The sequence below is a fragment of the Falco biarmicus genome, chromosome W, assembly GCF_023638135.1.
Source record: "Falco biarmicus isolate bFalBia1 chromosome W, bFalBia1.pri, whole genome shotgun sequence".
NCBI classification, from domain to species: Eukaryota; Metazoa; Chordata; class Aves; order Falconiformes; family Falconidae; genus Falco; species Falco biarmicus.
This window is the reverse complement of record NC_079310.1, coordinates 19,834,648-19,857,933: the sequence shown is the minus strand read 5'-3', so window position 1 is coordinate 19,857,933 and position 23,286 is coordinate 19,834,648. Positions and strand designations below refer to the sequence as shown.

At 39.8% G+C, this 23,286-nt stretch overlaps 1 protein-coding gene across 3 annotated transcripts in view; it reads right to left on the bottom strand.

Annotated features, from left to right (window-relative positions):
* The window catches only part of LOC130141971 (small conductance calcium-activated potassium channel protein 2-like), a 35,449-nt gene extending 12,265 nt beyond the window's left edge, over positions 1–23,184 (bottom strand). For 2 of the 3 annotated variants that reach the window (XR_008819235.1, XM_056323336.1), the window contains exons 1-2: positions 15,394–23,184; positions 14,740–14,835 (exon numbers count right to left, since the gene is read on the bottom strand). Coding sequence is in view for 1 of the 3 variants with exons in the window: in XM_056323336.1 (XP_056179311.1) it covers positions 14,740–14,835; positions 15,394–16,908 (1,611 nt within the window). In the remaining 2 variants the exon portion in view is untranslated. Of the gene's footprint in view, positions 1–11,589; positions 14,836–15,393 lie in introns of all 3 variants that reach the window. The other variant, XR_008819236.1, reaches the window with a different exon arrangement.
* Positions 23,185–23,286: the final 102 nt, after the last annotated feature.

Below are 23,286 nucleotides of genomic sequence, written 5' to 3'. Positions count from 1 at the left end.
ACACTACTACATGAATGTAAATTCAGTTAAGCCATAAAGAATGTTTTTGTGCACTACTTTTAAGACTGTATGTGAAACTGAATTTCCACATATTATTTACTAAGATGGTTTTCATATTTTTGTTTAATTGCCATTTTTGATAAAACAAAACTCTGTGCCAATTTAAACCTCATTCCTTCAAAATCAATTGCTTATTCAAAGTTCATAGGATTAAGAAGAATTTAATAAAGGCTTTTCAGGATGAAAATCTAGATTACAAATTGATAATACTTTCTGCAGTACAACATTAAGACTTCTTTAGAGCACATCAGTGCTTCAGACCTGTTGGGGCTCTTGCTGTATTGAATGATTATACTGAACTCTGAAGCAAGTGGAAAAATACTGAAGAAATAAGACGAGGTTACGGCCAGAACAGTGGGATGAAGAAAAAGGAGCAAATTGCAGATGTTTGCTCAAAAGCAAGGCCAACGGGACGTGATAAGAGGAGCTGGGAAACCGCAGAAAGGAGCCTACGTGCCAGAGAAAGCAGAAACAGAAATCTTCCCAGTAAACAATTGTTAACCAATCATATTATTATACGCTTGTAAAATAGCCAACCACATTATTGCACGCTTATAGAATGCCTTATAAAAGTCTACCTGGTTTGTACAATAAACGGATCAGATCTTGAATTCTGTGAGTATTTGAATCTGACTCCCGCTCGCCCGAAATGCCCGCAGCACAGACCGGAGAGATTATAGCTTCAGTAGAACTATTCAAGCTTTCTTCAAACTTTAGGTACTAACATAGACCGACGCAGGCTGCAAAACCATCCAAAAAAACTACATAAAGACTCTAAAAGATAACTCATAGTGAAGAATCAGCTCAACTGTACCTCAACTACTAGCAATACCTGAAGTAGCTGTCTTAAAGCTAGGTTGACCATGTCTAAATGAACTGTAGTCACACCTTCAAAAAACCAAAAATTAAAAGCAGAGGCCTGCAAACACCAGAGTAGCCTAGGCAGCCAGGTGAGGTTTATCAGTAGCTGAAAATTAAATGCACATGTATAGTAGGTCCTTGCAGAATCAAAGCCTTCAGTTTACCACCCAGGATCAAAAGTAATAAAACACTTCACACTGTTTAGTAAATGTTGTTCCTGAAGATTTACTAAGTAAATACTTAATTGAACAATATTTGTCAGTAGTAGAGAGTAGGGATATGCAAGGTAACTTTTCAAAAAAGCAACAGGAGAAGACCTTCACACCACTTCTAGTCTGAATCTAGACTCAAGGCTGTTCAGTAAATATGTAATCAGAAATAATAATTAAAAAAAAAACCAACCAAACTTTTGCAGGACATTTAAAATTATATTATTCAAAAACTTAGAAGTAATTTAAGGGGTGAAAAGGTGAAATACACAAAGAATGTCCTTCTGAACGTAAGAAAAGTACTTCCAGCATGCTATACGCCATATACAGGGCCAAACAAACAATTTCTCATCAGCATTGATTTTTGCCCCTTTACATCCTTCAAAAGTTTAGAAATGCAAGTCTGAACTCTCTGTATATGCCCTTTAGAGATCCAAACCCACATTCTACATCTTCCTCCCAACACATTCAGTTTGTCTTCCAGAAAATCCCTCGAGTTCTTTAAGAAAGTGGTAAGTTAACTTTATTGTAATCAGAGTGACGCTAAAAGAAAGAAAGAAGTTAACCACAGTAAGAAATAAACAAAGCAAAAAAACCCCAACCCAAATTATTTTATTTTTGGACCTGGTTTTTTGCTCCTTCATGTTCCTTCTCTTTATCTTAGGTATAGTTCTTACCTCCACTGCAATACTATTAAAGCCAAAGAAACACAGTGTTGAATTAAGCTAAAGAAACACACTCAGTGAATTCAACATATGCAATATGAGCACATACATTTTCTTTTGCCTGTGGTCTTTCTGAAGACTTCATATGCTACATATAAAAATGAAATTCATACTAGTAGGAAAGCAAATCTATTTATTTATTACCAAAAGACAGTTGTATTGCACTTAGCAAATGTACTATTTGATATAAAGGGCCAAAGTTTCAAAATAAGAGGCTCAAGTGCATTTGATTCTTGTAATTAGCCCGCCAATGCTGTCAGTCAGATCACACAAATAGTAAAATAGCTATAAAGAGGTCCAGGTATTTAGAGCACCCAGAATACAGATTAATAGTAACCAGTTTAACTGAATATGAGATAGATAATATCAAATCCCTCAAATGTTGTGTGGTTTTCTGAAGAAAAGAATAAATGAATGACACAGCTGACCATTCCAGTTCTCAGATATATATCAAATACATGTTAAATCAGCAGTATTTTAAAATTTCTTTTAAAGTTGCAGAATATTCCGGAAAAACAATGTATTTTTGTTCTTCCTTTTTACCTACCGTCTTCACAGATTTCAATATGACTACTATGTGCAGAAAGGCAATTCAAGAAAAATGATACCTTAAGTATTGATTCAATTCAAAAGATGAGAATAGAAGAATGTTGAGTTAAACTTAGACATCAAAATTTGATCTTACATTTCTCATAAAAGAAAATATTTAATCACTTTTTAAAAATCTGTAGGATGTCGTTATGAAACATATAATTAAGAACATATTCAGTTGTCAGCAGAAGAAATCCTAATATGCCACAAAGAAAGACGCTTCTCAGTAGTGCTAAGTGGAATGGGTTATGCTTGCAGGCACAGAAAAATCCTTATCGGCTTCCCTTGACTTTGGCTAAGCCAATTGCTTCTAAGAAAAATAATATTTGAAAGTGATAATGTCTTCAGCTGTCACATAATGAGATTTAAGAGGTGAAAACACAAAAGGTAGAAAGCACCAGAAGCCACAGAGGACCACAGATCCAGCACAAATATTCCAATTAAAAAAATAGCAACATTTCAAAATCATATTTATGAGGTAAATTTCCATACAAATCTGTGTCTCTAAATTCAGTCCGTGAAATATAGGAATATCAAACATGCTGGAACAAAATAGGCTGTGGATAAGAAGTCAATTGGGTTGTACTGTAAATAGATAGAAATTAGTACAGGATTTTATGTACATTTTATATGCTTGCAATTATGCAACCTCCTAAATGCAATTGTTGATTTTTAATTTGGAAAATGCAGTGGTATTTGCGTGTTCCTGCTTGCTTGGTTGTGTACGTTTACTATTCGGAAAGCAAGGAGGGAAAATGACTGGAGAGACAGAACAGCTGAACAGCACAATTAAAAGGGGGGGGTGGGGGGTGGAGGTGGTGTTGTGTATTTTTGATATGTTTATTTATATACATATATATATATACACACACACCCCCTCACAGCTGCTTTCAGTCAATTCTGTTATCGTAACCATGCATTCATTTTAAGATACTACTCCCCATTCAAATGGGGAATGATGCTAGTAATAAAAAGAGAACAAGCTCTTCCTATAAAATTGAGTCCTGCAGCCTATGCAGAAGGCCAAACTCCAGTCAAGGTCAAAGATATTATGCCTGCTCACAGCTTTCAAATTTCTTGTTAATTACTAGTCTAACACTGAAATCAAATTTAAGTTCTTCATCAATGTTCTGTAAAGCTTCTTCAAATACAGAACTACCATCTACTTTTACTAAGCCTGCACTCTGTAAGACAAATTAAAAAAAGTTATTTTCATCTGAAATTACATAATGCATTTCCAACATGTGGTATGTAAAAATAAGACATGAACCTTAAACTATAAATAAACTTGATGTTTCTAACACCATACAGTATAAATATAAAAATAGATAGTTTATCATAGATATTAATGGGTGTTTGTGTATTTACATAACAATTTGTGTTAAATTCATATAACACCAGACTAGGAAAAGAGAAACAAATTCAGAGTAGACAGATTGCACACAATGACAACTTAGATCAGAGACTCCCTGAAGCTACTTAAAAGAAGAGAAATTAATTTTGCAAATCATTAGTATATCAAAACAAATTCCTGGCAGGCTATTGACGTACGGAATTAAACTCTATAACTCAAAAGTTATAAAGTATGTATGTTTATAGCGTGCAGATGCACGGGGGATCACTCCACCACAAGCGTGCATGCCCGAAGTGACAAACCATCTCATATTTATACAATAAAACAAATGAATATTCAATTAACGCCTATACATTATACGTTACCTAAACCTGCCTACTCTTGCTTCGTATGTTAATTAGCTTATCAGTCCTTTGCCTGGAATGTGGTGGTCTTGCAAGTTTACAGCTAATTCATGTCCTTGTCGGCCATCTAGTTTTCTTTAGCAAGGAGATTTAGTGCTCCCTCTAGATAACATTGGAATGTTTCTCATCCTTTTTATAAATAGCCCCTTTTGTTAGAGGAAGAAGAACAGACTCTTTCTTTCATTAGTTATTTCCTTAAAACTATATGGTTACGCGACCAATCACCACACCTACACTCCTTGAGCAATCATATACAATCACACCTACACTCCTTGAGCAGACATATACAATCACACTCGATGTTTATTGTCCCTATTTCGCACTATTTCTTCATATCACTATCTGAGGACGTTGGTGAATGCAAAGTACAAGGAAATTGTCCAGTTTCTTTACAATCCTGGTAGAAGGACAAATGTGAAAACAGTATCACTGCTCTGCTGTAAGGAATAAAAAGGAAGAGACAAACAATGATAAAGTAGCATCAGCTGTACTCCTTGAGGCATCCCTTGCAGAAGGAGAATCAACTGTACTCACAAAGGCATGGTGGCAATTGTTTAATTTAAACCCCCAAATTTTAAATGGTTAAATACTGGAATCACTTTACCTTTATAAAAGAACTGATGGAACTATGACACAGACTAGCAAAAAATAGCCTCTGTGACTGCTGTTCTACCAAATTTATGACCAAACATTTTTCTATAGCTTCTAGTCCCCAAAGTATCACTTATGCAACTAAAAACAGCATTATAGTCCTCAGAGAGGAAGATGACATTAAGTACAAATGGTTGAAAATCATATGGTGGTCTGAGATAGACATCTCAAGCCTTTCCCTAACTAGGGGATGAAAAACACCTTTGTCCATCATCAGAAGGCATATAATCAAATGGTCTATAAATTATCCAAAGGCCTGTCTCCGATCTTGGAGAGCCTGTAGGAATTCCTGAAGACTCTTTGTCCTGAATACAGTGCCACAGAGCAGAGAAGTTAGCAAGTTTAAGTCTTATATAAAGCCATGAGGCATCAAACACCTTCTGCATGCAAAGCACAGAAATAATGCTTTTCACAAAACTACTTGAAAGCCTTGTTATCTTATATTTTCTAGAATGTTTCCCACACCCAGACTTAAAAACAAATTTTCTAGTAGGTCATTAGAAATTGACCCACAAGATTTTGTGGATATAGCTATCTACACAAATGAAACATTCTTAGTTTGTTCAAATTGGGAAGTTAGACTATTTTTCATATATGCATATGCACATGCATTCCCCCCCACCCCCCCCCAATTATAAAAATGACAATTTAAAAGAATGATTGTAAAAGTCTGGTACTCAGTTTCACCATTTTTTTTTTTTGCATTGTATATTTATTTAAATTTGGTATCTATGCAAAATGAGTTTTTCATGGTTATTGATATCTTGCTATACACGCTGTGTATGTCAGTGCATGTAAAGAAAATTTCATGTTAATGTGTGCTGGTAGCTAAGTAGGTTCGAAATGCTTCCCTCAAAGACAGCATTAAATCTGACCATCTCAGGGAGAGATGCATAACTGAGGCTCAGACTACTTATGGTCTTTGTGTACCATATTTTCCAAAGTGCAGCATCAAAAACTGCACATTAAAATACACCTGAATAATATACATCATAGTAACTATGACAGGGCACACTCAGAGAGGAACATAGCCACAACCATTTCAATAAACATATATGTGTTTACTCAACACACTTCTCAGGTTTGCCCATGTCTTTTTTAACCTCTCTACCTCAGATCATTATAAAAACACTAGCCCAAATACTCTATGAGATAACAAAGAAAGGACACGATCACATAAACTAACATAAGGTTAAATTCTGCCTCCCCATATTTTCCTTCTGCTCTAAATCAGATACCAACAGTATTCTTTTTTGCTTTCTCTCTCCAAAGATATTCTGAGGCATTGCTCAATATTTTTAAATGCTACAGGACAGACTTTCAGTTCCATCATTTGCCTCAAACAACTGTGAAATGGCTTAATCCCTGACAGCCTGTGGTGCCAAGGAACCATTATGACACTCAGCAATTGCTGGGACATATGGAATTTCTTTTCATGACGTTCTCCCTGTATGTATGTGCATCAGGGACCCCAATAACCTTCTATGCAGGTGATACTGTCAAGAAGGGAAATCCAAGGACTCCAAGGAAAAAAAAAAAAGGATGTTCTGAGATATCCAGATTTCTTCCCCAGTGCTATAGAGTAAAAGAAACTCCTTTGAGAAAAACATTATTTAAAAGATCTTTCATGAGGCAGTCTCCTACTTTAATTTAGTTTGGACTCTTGATGGAACAATCACACTTGAGCTTCCTCAGATTTTTAAACAATGGTGAGATATTTACTTATATGAATTTTCATGAGCCTTTGAACCAAATCAGAAGTCCAGAAATAGAAGCCCACCACTAGGGGTTACCATATTCATTTGAGATACTCAGTAGACCCATCAGTAAGCGACTGAATTAAAGTTACTGAATAAGGAGTTCTTTCAAACTCAGTGTCTACTAAAGGTATTTCTTCATTTAAATAATATTCTTCATTTAACACTTATTCTATTATATAATTTATTCAGACTCCACTCTCTCCAGCAGGGTAAAACACAATGAGAATAAGCTCCTTAAGTTACAACATTTAGAAAACTTCCATCCAGCACCAATGGATCCCAAAAGCTCCTGAGACTAGGGTTGACAGTCAAAAATGTTCTCCAAGCAGATGCAGAAGGAACATGACTTAGTAAAGCTCTGAATATAGCATAAGTGGAAGAAGATTAATACAGAAAGAACAGTTTAGGTAGGAGTCCTGTTCCTTTCCTTTGCACAAACATGCAAAACAGGAAAATGGGACCAGTGTACTAAAGAAGTATTTTTATTGATTTATACTATGCATTGATGTGTTATTTAAAAAATAAAGAATAAAAAAAGAAAAAGAAATGTATGTTATTACATAACAGATATGTTAACTAGTAAATAAACAGGGTGACCCAGAGCAATCCAGAGTAGCTGCTCCATACAATTGATAGAGATGGAATGAAAAACATACATAGTTTTAAAACCATACCATTGTTCCCAGAAATCTAAGGACAGAGCAGGTTATTTGCCTGTAGCAAATCTTTACAAAACATTCCACCAGCTAAGCTAACTTAAATACAACTTGTTTAGAACCTGACTTCCATCTGCTGACACTCCACACTACCCCCTACTTCTACTGGCCTGTTCTGGCTCACTCACTGCTGAGACTGTAGTTGGACATTAGCTATACCAGCTTTATTACACCTGAAAGGGAAAGTGGCAAAGAAATATTGAATGGATTGCTTAGGTTCCCTTTGCACCTTCACAAATACGAACAACAAATGACCACACTGAAAAAAATTACTATACTAATGAAATATTTCCAAAACAAAAACATCTCTTTAAAAACCTTTTCTGGTCTTGTAGGTGGTCTGCTATAACTAGTGCACTAATCTTAGCAGTAGTGGGATAGAAACATTAGTCACATTCCAGAGTTTGGAATGAATTTAGTTTTGCACTGAAGCAGCAATTCCAAGACTGTGTATGAAGAATATAGCACATCTTCCCACAAAATATCAGTACTTTTATATGGAGGTAATTTTAGAATGCATGTTATAAGAAACCTAGTGCTCTCTGTCATATTTTTCCCCATTTCAAGCAACTCAGAAATAAAGTGACTCTAATTCTACAATATTCTTGTGGAAGCAAAATTCACTGAGGAGAGCTATCTACATTTCAGTATTTTTATGTTGTTAATTTTAAATGATCATTTTACAGTTCTTGATTTAAGATTTCTTTTTCTTCATTCATCACAAAACTTAATTTGTTCTACAGGTCACTACATGAAGAACTGCCATCTCCCAACACGGCTGCTATCAGCCACTGTTCCCAATATGAGAGAAGTCTTACTCCCTTCAGGAAAGATCAGCTTCATTACTACTGGGAAAACTAGAACCAATTAAAAAAAGGATATATTCACTGAAGAAGTTGGCAATATTTTTGCAAGGGAATAAGGGAAACAGAAGTTAAAGGAAGAAATACCGAATCTGAAGCTAGATAAAATGAGCTAATTTATTCATTCTGCCAAAGGAGTACACCTGTGACTCTAGACTTAAGAACGTATTTTTAAGGAAAGATAAACCTGATGTCCTGATAAACTTCTAACAGCCTCACTAAAAATTACTCAGAACAAGGGTGCATTTGAATGGACAATGCTAGTTACTGTCAGGCCAACCATTCAGTGTCCTGACCATTAGATACAACCCCTTCCTATGTCCTAAGGGAGTCTGTTGGAAACAAGCATCTTCTACATTTAGTTTCAATGCAAAAGGCCTCAGATCCTTTCAGTTCATTAGATGCTTGACCAATGTTAAAGGATTTTCTATCCTGCCTTCTGTGTCTTATGCATTACAGTGCTTCTTTTCAGAGACAGTGGACACCTGTAACTTTTCCTGGGTCAACATGTTCTGCAGATATAATCTATTAAAAAATGTACTGGATGGAACTAAAACTAATATTTATCAAATAAACACTACTAAAGTTATAATTTAACAGATATGGTGTCTCTAGATTTCTTATGATCAGCATGCTTTTCTGTTGTATGGAATGTGTATTAAGCTTCACTGGTACAAGGCAATTTTCAAGCCTATACATGAAGCTACTGTATCCTGGACCAAAACTGGCACATGATGAGATTTGTTGTCGCCTAATCCAAGGCCTATTAAAATAAACAGAAAAATTTCAGTAATTTTCAACAGGTTTTAGGTCAGAATAAAATTATCACTCAAAGTTTATTTATTGATTTTCACCTGTTTATTCAACAGACTTCCTTTCTGTGCTCTTAATCTTCATTTGTTTTTGCAGCAGCAGTCCTAGCTGATGATTCAGCACACTTAAGCAAAGGCAAGTTAGACTTTTGTTTCTTTTGGCATGGAGTCAACAGAAGAAAGACAATGAGATAAACACGTACCACCACAGTGAAGGCAAAAGGATTACATACATATAAACAATTTTGCCTGCAGAATACCCATTAGTGCTTGTGATAGGAAACTGTAAGGGAGTTTAACTTCATATTTCTTAGAGGACGCAGGATTTTTTCTGAAGAGCTTTCCAATAAGATAATTAAAGCCCCGTAAGCAGTGTTTATTAGAATCATGCATTATGGAATTTATTTGCACAATAAGTCAAGAAATGTATTTATTAACACCCACTTTCCTAGTACCAGTTTCCTAGTACTGCCTGTTCCATTTCTTCAAGTTTTCAGGAGACAGGGAAAAGGAGAAAAGACTCTTGAGTCTTCAGCAAGATATTTGGGCTCACATGTGTGATAATTTTCCATAATGTTAATGAAGACTGAAAATGTTTCATTACGAATCTATTGGTATCACATGATTTTCCCACCACATCAGAACAGTCTAGGGACTGAGGGTGCTTTCTCCCTGGAGACCTGGAAAGTGATGGACTGAATTCTCAAAATGAACTCTGCTGTGACAACAATGGCTTAACCTTAACTTTGAAGTTTGCATGACTTTCCATAGGAGTTCTACTTGAGCACAAAATGACAGTCCAATTTATAAGTGTTTAGAAATCTCAATTCACATACCAAAAAAATGAAGATTTCTATTAATTTCTGCCAAAAATCAACAATTTTCATTTTTCTGTATGAGTGAGAGCATCTGCATCAAGGAGAGATGAGGAGAGACCCTGGGAGAAGAAGGGGGCCTGGATGAGGAGCCTGGAGAAAGAAGAATCTGGATGCAACAGAGGCAAGAAGCAGGGTGGACTGGCCTGAAGAGGAAACAGCATGGACAGTAGATGAACTTTAGAAACCTCGTGGGGGATTGGTGGCTGTGTTGGGGCAAGGTGCGGGAACTACTTATTGAAGTTAACCTGGGATGTGATGGTAAAAGCCTTGTTGCAGCTGGCTAGTTTTGAGTGTGCTGCAACAGAAGGGCAATGTTTATTTACAGAAGGGATACCCTAAGTAGTCCAGCACCAAAGCAAGAGTATCCCAGTGGACACGGTCCTCCTACCCTGTGATAGCCATCTTTCAAGAAATACCAGGCTGTGACAGAATACCCAAGAAAGGGGATTAAAGACATCTTATTAGCAACTTTAGAGAATTTTGGTTTTAATAATTTGTTTTGAGTAATATAAGGAAGGGCCAGTAAAAGTTCAGGAACTGTACATTATGAAAGCATTTCTATCTCCAGCAGTACAAGAGTGAGACAGAGAGGTCTACTTTCTCAGTAAAAGTAGAAAGAAAAATAAAGTAGCTTTACCATGTGAACTGTTATCAAAAAGTTTCTTAACTTCCACCTGATTATTAATCTAACAGCAAATTGCATTAGGGACATGTGGAATGAATCAATAAGTCGCCTAGAAACAACAATTTTAATTGCGTTGTATGCTGCTATTAATTATGTAAAATATCATCAAGTAACAAACTGTTTATGTATGAAATGGGCAATTCATACATTGTAAATTATTATGATAATTGGATGATGCTATCTTAGCTCTTCCCTCCTCTGCCTCTTCCAAAGAGTATTTCTAAACTGAAACTGTAGTCGGAGAAATACCTGTTCTAGGCTGGGATAGCAATGTGTCACATTTTTCCTACCAGTCTTCCAAATTGAATTGACAACCACACAAGCTTAGAGAGAAATTAATATTTCATAATCTACCAAGTGTAGTGTTTTTAACAACATTACAAGCATGACAACAGTGAACCAAAAGGAGAATACACAGATTTGAGGTTGTCACCATACTCTGCTCCAACATCATTATTGTTGTTCACCTGGCTTTTTTCCTGGGAGAGGGAGGGAGGGAGGTGAAGGAGGTATTGTTTGTGGGTTTATCCTCTTTTTATTGAAATGATAATGTAGGCTAAGAATTATCATTTGAAACTACCTGGCTTAATTTGATTGCTATTACAGTCTTAACATTAAGTTGCATTTAATAAATATAATAGCTCCCGAATAACTAATACACTAAATAATAATACTACATAATAACAATAAATAATACAGAATAATAAAAGCACTAACTGTACTTGTTATACTAATAACATTAATAGCTAACAATACAGAATAAATAATATGCTGCAATCACCGAAAACCTATTTGAAGAAAGCATTTTAACACTTCCAATATTTCATAAAACTGCACAGCAGCCAAACAGGTTTTCTTGTCTAAATACTGCAGCTATGCCATTCTGGAGGTTTTGGTTTGTCAAATGCAGAGTTGTTTCATAGAATATAAAAAGAATCTGTTTTGCTAATAGGTTTAGAATGCGAGGCTAAAACCATGTCTGAAATTATGCATGTGCCGTCAGGCAGCAGGAGAACTCACCTGACTGTGCTGCGGGAGGGAAGCTGGGGAGGCTGGCCGCTGCCCTCCCCTCTCAGCACAGGTTGCTCTGAGCCAGGCCCAGCCCAGCCAAAGGCTCCCCGCATAACACGCAATATGTGGAGCTCTCTTCGGTTCTGAAAAGAAGGCAGAGGACACACACACACACACACACACACACCCCACACACCCCTTATACACTGAAGGTGCTCCTATTCCTCTACTGCTTATAAACAAAAGAAAAAAAAAGGGGAAAAAAAACCCAAAACAAAGCCCATTCATCTCACATCCATATAATATTATTGTGAAGAATCCCTATAAGTCTTTTTAAATCTCCCTTAAAATAAGATGTTCAGCAGGTCTGAGACAAGCAAAGTCACAGCTTGGTTTAACTGACAAGCTGACTGTTTTTGAAACAGAACACATAGGCAAGGTCATTTAAATGGAGAGACTACAGTCACCTAGTCACCTGCTATACTGTGAGGCACTACCATAGAGTTGCTTGCAGCATGGCTGTTCAGACTTCCTACCAAGAAATCAAGGGCACAGACTACTGGAAAAGAAAAGAAAAAAAACCAAAAACCAAAAACACCCAGCAGCTGATTTTGGTTAGAAGACATTTTATGTCACCAGATACTTCTAAATATTAAACATGCAAGCACTACTAATTGATAAACTTTCATCTTATTTCCCAATGTATTTTAGTTCATGTTTTGCAGGAAAATCTGCTTTTCTTTCAGGTAAGTTCACTTCTATCAGACTATGAAACGTGCCACGCTGCAAGCAAAATACATTGCCATTCTGTTCTGTACAACAAAATGTATTGTCTTGATGAATTCCTGAAAATTTACACTATACTTACTGATAAAGTCGAAGTACCTTTCAGAGAAGAATAAGAAAGGAATGATCAAATTTGAACAAGATCAGCAAACAGCTGGTGCTCCAGGACACAATCAACCATCTATGGACATGATTCTACAGACCTGATTCAAGAAATATTCCACTGCACATAGCAAGATATTTGCCTGAATTAAAGTTTTAAAAATTATTTTAAAATTGTTACATTATTTGGCTTATGCAGTATATTCTTTCACTTGGAGTAGGTTCTGTACATTTCTAAGCTAAAGTATTTTAAAGATACTTCTTGCTTTCAGATTTAAGGTGTAACGTAAATTTAGCACCGTAGAGGTATGTAAATATTTCTCTGTGTGTTTTTAATCTTATTTTTTTAAAAAGTCAAGTGTGCATATATAAACATACCGTGCCTAAATTAAAAATCTATCAGATATCTAACAGCTAAGGGTGGTACAATGGCCTTTCCTTCCAATAGTGTCCTTGAAAATAAAACTTCCCTTTAATGTTCAAGATTAATGGCAGAGCCCCTTGGAGCTGCAGCTTACTCCAGGCTCTGACGTGAGTACTGCAGCCTACAGTGTCTCTCAGACAGAACCATAGACTATTACTGTTTTACAAACAGGTATGCTTGTATTCTATACTGTCAGGCAGTGTTGAAAACTACATCAACCTTGATTAAGTCACATGATTGCACAACTCCTTCCATGTAGTCTCATACATGAAGGAGTTCTTTAAATGATCAATTAAAAAAAATATCAGAAATACAACTGAATTTTTTTAAAGATTGATTTTTCTGATCCATAACAAATCTCTGAAAGAATGAAAATGTGTATCTAATTAGCTAAAAAATATATATGCAGATGTTGGAGTAACTACCTACTGTAAGGTTATGCATACAGAAACCTATGACTATTTGGTTATCTTGTGTATTGTTTTCTATTTAAAGTTTCTTGAAAATACATAGAACAATTGAAATACAGAGCTTGGTTTTTTCAGCTTTGTTCTTAGTGCCTCAAGCACCACTTATAGCAAGGTACACTGGAGAACAAGGCTCCTACATTGCAGCAACTACATTTATTTATTTATTTATTTTTACACAGGTAAAGAAACCTCTTCATCAGTATTCCAATAGTTTATAGTGATACTCTGACACCAGACACTTGTTTATTGAGTACAATAATGTTAAACAGCTGCCCATCTTTGATATTAATGCAAAGAAACCAGATTCTGAGCCAGAAATAGTGTTTTTCATATGTAAGGACTGCAGGACAGGATCCCATTTGTCAAAGAGTCTTCAGCAACACAATACTTCTTTAACAGTAGCCTAAGTAGGAGACTATGTTGCTCTTTCATATTAGAACTACAGCATAAAAGAAGGGTACTATACAGTTCTTAATTTCTCTTTTTTGTTAATTGGTACTGCTGAAAAAGACATTCTTGCCCTTGAAAACTGTCATTTCTGCCTGTAGCCCAAGGTATCTCTAATCAGACATAGCAAAACCAGTAATGTATCTAGAAATAAGGTATTTTTCACTCCAGAACTCTGAAAACTCTCTCTTATGTCTCAATTTAACTGAAATGTAAAATTGTAATTTCTTGATTTAAAAAAAAGAAAAAAACGACAACTGAAATGGGAACTAAGTACCCGGGCCAGGACATGTGACAGTATTTTTAGACTTACTCTATAGCTTTGATCGTTAAATTCCCCCTACCTTTACCCCTACCTGTCTTGACAGCTTTCCTCTGTCACATTTCCTAGTGGATGTCATTTCTTTGCCATTAAATAAAACAAATCCAACATAAGGTTTCCCCCTCTTTTTAAATATTCTTCTAGCGTATGCTAATATCTGAAACAGCACAGTGAAGATTACATTCCTAGAAGCTACTGATGTCTCTTTCCTAATAATTAGTCCTTCTATCCAGAGAAAATGCACAGCATGACATTTAGTCACTGGGAAACAAAAGACTGTTGCCCTACATCTGCTACAGAAAACAGCAGGTATGTCATAGAGAAAGTGTGCTATAACCTCAGAACTAAGTGCTCCTACTAGCATAATCGCAGGTAACAGTCCCTAACAGGCAATGCTTCCTAGCACGAATGTGTCCATGTAGCAGCCTATCTTATTTCTCTCTAAGGATGAAATACATTCACTGAACTTCAGGAAGCACTAAGTGATTTTTTTTGTTTTCTGAATCAGCGGGAAGTGCAAAGTACTTACCACAATAAAGCCTTTAGAAAAACTGACTCTGTGACCACAGATATGTAAACACTCAGCAATTCATAAAGCGAAACATTACCTGAATTTCCCTTGCATGGTATACAATAATGAGCCCAAGCAGGATAATCGTGGAGAGGCTAATAAGGCATTTTAGAGCGAGGGAATACAGAGACTCCTGCAACAGAAAGACACCACTGTCCGTCAGAGACCCACACGCACGGGACCGCTCCCGCCCCGCCGGGGCTCCCCAGCCCCACTGCGAGCAGCAGAGCCCGCACTGGTAGGGGAGGGGAGGGTCGCCTCGCCTTACGGTTGCGTAACCGCGGGGGGAGCATCTCGTGTCACGGCGGAGGACCAGTGGGCCCCACACGGCGGTGCCGGGGGTTCAGGGCGAGGGACGCCTCACGGCAGGGCCGGGCGAGGGCCGAACAGTCCCACCGCTCTGGGCTCTAAGAGAAATGAAGAGACGTCGGGGCCGGGCGGCAGCCGCCTTTCCTCGAGGACGGCGGCGTGGGGCGGCTAGACCGCACGGATTTGAACGGCTCGGCTGACAGGAGAGTACAGCTGGCTGCAGAGCCGCCTTCCCGCGAGTCGGCCTCGCCCGCGGGCCGAGGCGGGCACGGAGCCCGCGGCAGGGGCACGGGGGAGGGGGGGGGGGGGCTGGGGGCGTGGGTCGGGCTGCGTCTACGACGCCGAGAGCGAGACGAAGGCGGTCCGACGGCGTAGCAGGTACCTTCGTGTAGGCGCCCCAGGACAGCTCTGTCTCGATCACCATGACTACGATGCCGAACATGCCGAAGATGAGCGCGTAGTCGCTGAGGCGCTTGCGCTTCTCGAAGAGCGCCCGGCGGTGCCCCAGCTTGTAGCCGATGTTCTGGTTCTTCTTGCTGGACTTGCCCCCGCCGTTGTTCGTGCCGCCGGAGCCGTAGAGCGCCAGGTTATTGGAGTTGTGTTTGGGTTTGGAGACCACGATCTCCGGGGCAGCGGCTATGGGGCTGGCGAGCGGCGGCTGGAGCGGCTGAGACTCGGAGTCAGGCTCGTGCAGGTTCCTGCGGGACGAGCTCAGGTTGCTGAGCGGCCGCATGATGCCGCCGTTGTACCTGCAGCTGCTCATGGCTATTTCGGCGAAGGGATTGCTCTCCCGACGCTGCTGGTAGCGGTGATGGTGGGTGCTGCCGCTGCTGACACTGCTGCTGGGATTGGCTGCTTGTTGCTGCTGCAGGCTATGACACTGATGGTACTGGGGGTACTGGTGGGGCTCTCTGGACGAGCCGGCATGGCTAGAGGGGGTGAGCTCGCTGATATTCAACTGGCTACTCTGCCGGGAGGAGGCGGAGATGGAGAGCGGCGAGAACCGAGTCCTGAAGGCGCCCGAGAGGGGCGAAGAAGTGCGGAGCAGCGAGGGCAGGTTATCCCCCGCTGCTACCGCAGCGGCTCCATAGTAGGAGCAGTTGTTGCACTGGAGGCATGGGTTCTGCTGGTTCTGCTGCTGCTGCTGCTGCTGGAGAAGACTCTGCTTGTCTTGGCCGTGTTGCTGCTGCTGCTCGGAGCAGAAGCCCGTCTGAAACTGCAATGGTGTTTGCATGTCAGAGACGTTAAAGCCGCAGGAGGACCAGGTGGTGGTGGTGGTGGTGCACCCTGCGCAATGCGTTACGGTCGGCAGGGAAGAGTCCTGCTGCCGCCACGAAGGGCCCATCCCGGCTTCCGTAGAATCCAGCCGCTGAGTCCGATTGGTCGGGCGGACCAAAACAAGGAGCATCTCGTCGGGGGAGACCGGCTGCGGCGTGAGGCGGCGGAGAGATCCCCCATCCGCCCTGCCCCCTCCCGCGCGGGGATCCCGTCTCTCACCGCTCCCGCAGGTAAGGGTTACCCTCGCCCCCCGCCCCGCCGCCGGGGTGACCCACGCCTCAGAGACCCGGGTGGGTCCAAGGTGGGCGGGGAGAACGCTCGCTGAACTCGCTTCCGGGATCGCCCTCTGCGAGGAAGGGGCCGCTACGACGGGTCTTCCCGGCCCCGACGCTGGGCACACATCTGCGCCGTCTCCAGAACATGGACGCTGCGCTGCGCTCCGGGGCTGTCCAGCGACGCCCCGCCGCTTCCCGCAGACGTGCAAAACAGCAGCGCCCCCGCTCCGAGTCCTTCGCCGCGGCCCCGGGGAGGAGGCGGCTCCCGGGGCCTGCCGCGGCCGACGCCCAGCACAGATCGGAACTGGGCTGGGCTGCGGCCTCAGGCCGTGCCCACAAGCCATCAGAGAGGTCAAAACTCGGGAGAGCCCAGGGCCCAGGGCCCACTGCCTTCCAGGGCCCGCAGGTTAGCAAGAGCTAACCGCTCGAAGGCCATCCTTTGTCATTTCATTACATATAGCTATTTCTGATATTTTCAGACCTATAATAAAGGGGAGAGTTTCTTTTGGCCACTCTTTTTCTGAACTAAAAAAGGAAGAAACATTCACTGGAAGTTTCGTAGGGTTTTAGATTACCACCTGAGGATGCAATACAAGGTGATTTATAGGTTAGGGACTTATTCCAATGGGTCACCAGAAGCTTTGTCACCGAAAATCGGGAATAAAACTCCTTAACACCAATGTAGTATTAAGAAGCAGGCATTATTTATTGCGGCACCGGATGCACGGGGGATCGCTCCGCCTAACGTGCATCCCGAACTATTTTGCAGGTCCCATTTTATGTCACATAGCTATACGTATTCATTACATTTCCAGGAATTATCTGCATATGTATGAGTCTTCCTGGGACCTTCATTAATATTATAATGTCCTTTTACACCTGCGCAGTTATGCCTCTAGGTGGTCGGCTTGACGGTCTGGTGGTCGTTACTTCCTCTTCACCCCTCTTCATCCCGTTGTTTGCCCCAGGATCCTCTAAGTTCTTGCACATATCCCTTACTTGGCACTTCTTCACAAACCGCAGAACCAGCTCGGCCTGGTTTTTCTGCTGCAGACCCTCTCTTATCACTTCACACATTCCTTGACTAAGGTAAACACTTCCTTAGATGGTTAGTATCTACATACAAGAACTACAAAGCCTAAACAATAGCTGGCCCCAAGGATACAGCCGACCCTGCAACTAAAAGCTAGTTTCTTTATACGCTAGGACAAAGGTTCATGCAGCAATTACAGCATTATATCAGCTTTAACAGTGAAACAGGATTGTTTTCATTAAGTAATTGAGTTTTTGTCTGGATCCATTTTCCTGAAACTCTTCCACAGCAATCTTTAAGTTTGTTACCTGCTACCATTTTGCCTCTTCACCTTCCTTTCTCTCCCAAATTCTCACTGAATATTTCATTATGGCAACTCCCTTAGACAGAGCAATGTCTGAACCAGATAGTCTTTTTTCTGCATTTATTTAAGGAAAGATTCTTTAAGGAAAGAGTTGTGAAAAAAGTTATTTACTTTATAGATATGTCATTCTTGTTAACTATCTGAGTTTATAAGAGAAGTTTCTTTTTTTCAGTCAGGAGGCACTGTCTATGCAGATTGAAAATTCAGCTGTAGTATTGCACTTTAATAGCATGGAAGGTGTCTTTACAACTTTAACTTCTCCCAGATATTAAAGAAACAAAAAACCATTAAGCCTTTCTAGGATAAAAGCCTACATCTGTATAATTTCTAGAACTTGCACAGCATTTAGTTCAGTTTCCTTTGAAACTCTGCATACGTGAATGGTTTGCATTTCAAGTAATTTAGATGAGGTAATGTGAATAGCTAAGGGGTTTTTTAATATGCTCTGCTATAAAATTTAATTTACTTAATTTTTAACCAAAGTGTACCTTTTAAAGCAAGTGCATATTGCGCATATGCAGTCAAACAACCCTCACTAATGTAGTAACCATCATGGTTCTAAAATATAGGTAGATTATTCTGAGTGACCAAAATATTTAAATCTCTTGAGTATGTTTATACAGCATAGATTATTTTAGAAAAAGCACCCAGAAATATGAGTATATATGACATACAGCATCATGATTTAAAAATTATATTAAATTGTATTTGGATGCTCTCTGTTAAGTTATGCGATCAAAGCTCATCTGCACACTCACAAAGGAGCTCAGAGAGGCAATGGCAAGAGGGGGAGCCCAAATAATACCCTGCCGGGCTACTCCCAGTCCCATCACAGGGGCCATCAGTCAATCAAAGGCCCATCTGCACAAGTCCAGAGGAGCACAGGGGCACAAAATACTGAACAGGAACCCAAATCAAGGACTCCTGAGCAATGAACACCTTCTCCGGGCCATCCCAGGGCTGTCCCAGCAGAGCCATCAGACCCATTGTCCAGGCATGAAACCCATCATGACGAGATGAGTCATCGGGAGCAGCTCCCCAGATCACCTTTTCAAGACTCAGGGAGGTTGCTGCCTAGGGGTGGGACTTTTTATGAGATGCAGGGGAAAAGCAGTTTGGGATGGGATTGCACAGGACTTACTATGGGATGTTTAGGGGAGGAACCAAAGGCAGGACAAGGGAGTGGTTTAGGTGATTTTGGGGAGGAACAAGTGTGGACAAATAGAGGGGTAAGGGGATAAAAAGGGCCAGTTGTGTGTAAATAGTTTGCTGGTCAGTACACTTGTCTGGCTATGCCCTGTGCCTGATCAGCACAGTCTGTCCTATCTTCTTATTAAATGCCTTTCTAACTCTTTTCTGGCTGAGGGCTCGCTATTCTGGGTGGGGTGTGGGTGGTGTATGGGGGTGTGGGTGCAGCAACTGGAGTCAGACCATGAGTCGGAAGGCCCGTGTATCTGTGGTGCCAGCAACTGGAGCAAGTGCAGCTGTGTGAGTGAGTGTGATCACTAGTGAAGATCAAGCCGGATTAGTTGGGGAGTAGGTGGACTGGGAGCAAGTGGGTGAGTGAGTCTCTAAGGTCCAGGTCTGGGTGTGAGAGAGCCTGTGTATCTCTAAGGGTAAGAGCATTGGGAAGGGTCGGCTATTGGGACCTGGGAAGTCCTGGCCAGCTTTGTGTATGTGTGTGTGTGTGCACATGCGTGCACACACAATGGTCTGTACCAGCAATTGGAGCAAGGCTGTGGCCTCGGGGGCTCATATATCCAGATGCCGGCAGCTGGGGAGACTGGGATCCAGGGGCCAGCTATGAGTAGAATGAGGCTGTTGGTGCTGTCTCTGTTCATGCGAGTGCTCTGAGCGTCTGTCAGTGATCTGTGTGGCCAGCTGTGTATGTATGTATATATGTGGTGCATATGTGTGCTCTGTGCGTGTCCCTGCTGGGAATGCATTTTCAGCCTTGCTACTGTTTGGACCTAGGGACATGGAGTGGCAGCAGCCTCACCTCTCAAGCTGTTGTGTCCAGCATGATATATTTTCTCTAACACTCTCTGTTGCAATCAGTTCTCTTGAGCACCTGAGACCAAAAAGGGAAGCTTTTAGTTTTAAGAATGAACATGCTGTTTAACAGAGCTTCAGTTCTTCCAATGTTTGTTTGGAAAAACATGGTGTCATAATTGTTTCTCAGTGGTCCTATTTTGCCTGTGTTTTCAAACACATCTGAATGGCATGGATCTTATAAAATGAAAATCTAAGGGAACCTATGTTCTTTTCACTGTGTAGAGTCCTGCACAAATGTACTGTCAGAATATATGTTTTGTGAAATGGTTAAAGATTTAGATATGCTTAGCTTTCATCCTTCCTTCTCTGTTCATGCCATGTCTTTAATATTTGCTTTAAAATAATTTTAAGTGTCCTCTTTAACAGAAGATAAAGATCTCAGGATCTAGTTTACCCTGAAAGATTCTTAAGAAATTTGTAAATCTGCATGTTTTATTTAGAAGTCAACATTTCATCTACTCTGATCATGCAAGATTATCGATCTTTTAAAAATCTTGGTAACCTAAAATATGTGATTGTTGTGTTCTGTATGGGGAAATGATTGCATTTGTTTCATACATATATCAGTCACCAATCCCAATTTTAATATATCTACTGCTGATAGCCTATTTATTTGTAGAACTCGGCAAGGACGCTGCTGTTGCTGTCTTTTGGATATTTCATCTACTTGCTTGATAGTTTCATTATGCCAATAAACAAATGAATATTCCCATGTTTACCACAAGAAGTCAGACTAGTCATACAGCATGTTCTGAAAGTAATCAGAGAGTTTATTTAGGTTCCGTTGTACAATTGGGATATCTTATCACAGTTTCAAGGTCTAAAATAGGAATTGGTAACAATTTGCTTCTTCATAGTGAGAGAGGTAAACCTTCCTCTCTATGACAGTGATAAATGAACTGAAATAGAAAGATGCGATTTAACATCTCTCTTTTTAAAATCTTTTTAAATTTACTTTTAAAAATGAGTGTATTAAATTTCAGAAATAAAATAAATTATTGATGTGAATTGAATTGTTATATTCCTCCATATCACAAAGAAATTAGCACGGACAGCTCAGAATTGCTAAGACATTAAGACAAACATCTGTTTAGGTCTGGGTTGTGGGTTTTTTTCTACCTTTTCATTAGACACTGGGTGGAACTACTCTTACTGATTGCCATAGGTCCTGCTGCTGCTTTGCCAAAGAAGCTGTTTTTACATATATATGTGTGTGTGTGTGCGCGCGCATATGTGTTTGTATAAAGTGAAAGAGAGAGAATTACTGCAGATCTCATTTGACAATGAATATTATTGGAATTATTATTATTGGAAAACAGATTATTTTTTTCCTAAACCCACTAATTGCAAGAAAAAGATAAATAGTTAAGCAAACCTATACAAATAGCAGGACAGGAAGCTCAACAGACAGGAAAAATTAGATTTCTGAGAGGAAAAGAAACACTATGAAATATCTGAAGTGACAGCTAATGGCTAGTAATCTTAAAAGCTCACATAACAACATCCAATGAATATCCAATACCTACAAGCTACAATAAAAGGTAGAAAAAGGTTAGAAAGCTGTTTTGGCTCTTATCTTTTTACCCCTATTCATGCCAGACTCCTGTTAAAGTCACTGAGAATTCTGTGCTCATAAAAATGTCCAAAGATATAGAAGGACAGTTAGAAAAGGGAAATGAAAGAAATGGGGGGAAAAAAGCAAGGGAATTCCATTCTATAACAGTATTTTGGACTGAAAGCATATTCTGCACAAGATCTATGAGTTTTTAGAAAGCACTAAAGGAAACAGTCTTGTCCAAGCCAGTGTGTATATATATGCTGAGTATGTACACAGAAAGATGCCATTCAGTGAAAGCAGAGTCACAGTAAGAAAAATACATTTCCAAAATAGATTAAAAGAAAAATGTTGTCTGCGAGCAAAAAAAAGCAATAATGAAACAACATTAAAAAGGGGGTAGTATTTAGCATTTTTTATTATTTTAAAAAGGTGCAATTTTATTTTTGGTAAGAGCAAAGATGGTTAAGACCTTGCAGCAGTAGCTTGCCTGGGTGTTCAAATATGAATTTCCAAATGATGGTGTATGAAATCCTTTCCAAAGTGTTGTACCTGCCAAAATCCTCACTTCCTTCAGGAAGTCCAGGATTTCACTTGGCTTGTTTCCTTCTGCGCTCATCTCTGGGCATTCGGCTAGAAATAAAAAAAGAGAGTAATTTCAGATTTTCTTCCTGCTTTCCCACTTGAGAATGGACTCTCATGTTCTGGGTGGCACCCATGGCAAGTTGCTCATCAGTAGTCAGTCTAAAATCTCCTAAACTGTTGTTGTCCAGACATCAAGGGTGAGGCCAGACTTTCCCTTGTGGGAAAGAGAGGATGAAAACCTTCAGTTACTCTTCCATTGCTCCTGAGTGAATAGAACAAAGCAAGTTGAAGTTATGGAAGTTTGCAAACAAAAAACTTTCTGTAACATAAGTGCTATGGTGTCTGTCATAGTATAATAGAAGAAAGCAAGTGAAAAGCTCAGATAGAGCTGATGTGTATCCAAAATGGGATAATTCATTATCTGTGTTGAAGAATAGCCTCTATACTTCATTTAATAAGAATAAAAGAAATGGTGGGCTTTTGTTTCTAATTAAATACATGTTCACGGTGCAGTGGATAAATGACTCAAGCATCAAGGAAGGTGATCTTGAATATACGGAGGGAGTTAGATGAGAGAAAAAAGTAAGTGACATAGTAGCATTCAGTCAGGTATCTTCTGGTGACTCATCCAAATCCTGCTGAAATCAGTGGTTTCTGTAGGTTTTTATATTTACCTTTGTAGAGGGTGAAATATTTTTAACCTAGGAAAAATGACTTTATAGATTATAGAAGCCAGCCCTCCACTATGGGCGTCCCCAGTTTAATAAAATGTAAGGAGTAGCCGCCTCTTGAAATCAGTTAAACTTCTTGTCATCACTATTCCTATTGAGGGGCTTCTCTAGAAAATTATTCCTATAGTATTGAGGAAAGCCACCTGCCCCCTCCCTGCACCTATTTTCTAACTGGGGAAGCTATTTTTATTAAATACAAAAGCAACCAACGTGTCTAGATATGAAGTAGCTTGAATCCTCCATTTTTTAATTAATCCAAACTAAAATCTTAAACTGAAGCTTTCACAGACTCAAAAGTTCAATTTGGATGCAAGTTGATCACCTCTGTTATTGAAATGTAGAACTGACATTTAGTAGTAATTTGGTTTAGAAGAGCTAGATGCTTGTTTAAGCTGTCAT